Source organism: Chenopodium quinoa, unplaced genomic scaffold (assembly GCF_001683475.1).
Source record: "Chenopodium quinoa cultivar QQ74 unplaced genomic scaffold, ASM168347v1, whole genome shotgun sequence".
NCBI lineage: Eukaryota > Viridiplantae > Streptophyta > Magnoliopsida > Caryophyllales > Amaranthaceae > Chenopodium > Chenopodium quinoa.
This window is the reverse complement of record NW_018742238.1, coordinates 2,293,279-2,294,331: the sequence shown is the minus strand read 5'-3', so window position 1 is coordinate 2,294,331 and position 1,053 is coordinate 2,293,279. Positions and strand designations below refer to the sequence as shown.

The following is a 1,053-nucleotide window of genomic DNA, read 5'->3' as shown; positions in this document are numbered from 1 at the left end:
GTGTTCCTAAGGCAATCATAAGTGATGGAGGTTCACACTTCAAGAACCATACATTCAACAAGATTCTTTCAAAGTATGGTGTATCGCACAAGCGAGGCCTTGCTTACCACCCCCAAACAAGTGGTCAAGCGAAGGTCACAAATAGGGAGTTGAAAGTCATCTTGGAGAAGACCGTTGCTAGAACAAGGAAGGATTAGTCTAGTAAGCTCATTGACTCATTATGGGCTTACATGACTGCCTTTAAGACTCCAATTGGGACAACACCCTATAAGCTTGTGTATGGGAAGAATTTCCATCTCCCGGTTGAAATAGAGCATAAGGCAAATTGGGCCATTAAGCAAATCAATTTTGATCTCCATGCCGCGGGTGAACGAAGGTTGCTAGATCTTCATGAGCTAGAAGAGCTCCGCATGAATGCCTATGATAGCGCAAGTTTGTATAAGGCTAAAACCAAAGCATGGCATGACGCGAAGCTCTCCAAGAAAGAGTTTGTGGAAGGACAAAAGGTCCTACTCTACAATTCAAGGATCAAGCTCTTTCCCGGAAAGCTACGATCAAGATGGAGCGGCCCATTCAAAGTGTCCAAGGTCTTCCCACACGGTGCAATCGAGATCTTCAATGACAAGTATCCTCCATTCAAAGTGAATGGACACCGTCTCAAGCTATATTTTGAGGGTCAACCATTCGCAAAACCAGAAAATTTGTCACTTATTGATGTGTTCAAGTCCCCTTGATTTCATTTCAAGGAAGTCGAGCTAACGACGAGAAACAAAGCGCTTACGGGAGGCAACCCGGTCTCTAACTTAGTTTGATTTTATTTTCTTTTGAAACACTTAAATTGATCCATCTAACACTTTTCTTGCTCTATTGTGATGTAGGTGTGATTGTGTGTGTTTTTGAGAAAAGAGAGTTAAGAGTTGAAGCAAAATGAATTTTTTTTTGAGAATTTGAGGTCAAATGCAAACCAAAGGCAGAGAGCCAGCGCGATTTGGTCACGACTGAAGAGCGATTCGCGAGAACATAGTGGCGCGGGCGTGCAAAATTTGGAGCGAG

At 43.1% G+C, this 1,053-nt stretch overlaps 1 protein-coding gene across 1 annotated transcript; it reads left to right on the top strand.

Annotated features, from left to right (window-relative positions):
- The first annotated feature begins 230 nt into the window (after window positions 1–230).
- On the top strand, window positions 231–734 carry LOC110735883. The gene has a single exon (XM_021916064.1). The coding sequence runs from the start codon at window positions 231–233 to the stop codon at window positions 732–734; it is 504 nt and encodes a 167-aa protein (XP_021771756.1).
- Window positions 735–1,053: the final 319 nt, after the last annotated feature.

What these genes read in the sequence shown, in the direction of transcription:
- LOC110735883 (XM_021916064.1), top strand. Translation starts at nt 231, where the DNA reads ATGACTGCCTTTAAGACTCCAATTGGGACAACACCCTATAAGCTTGTG.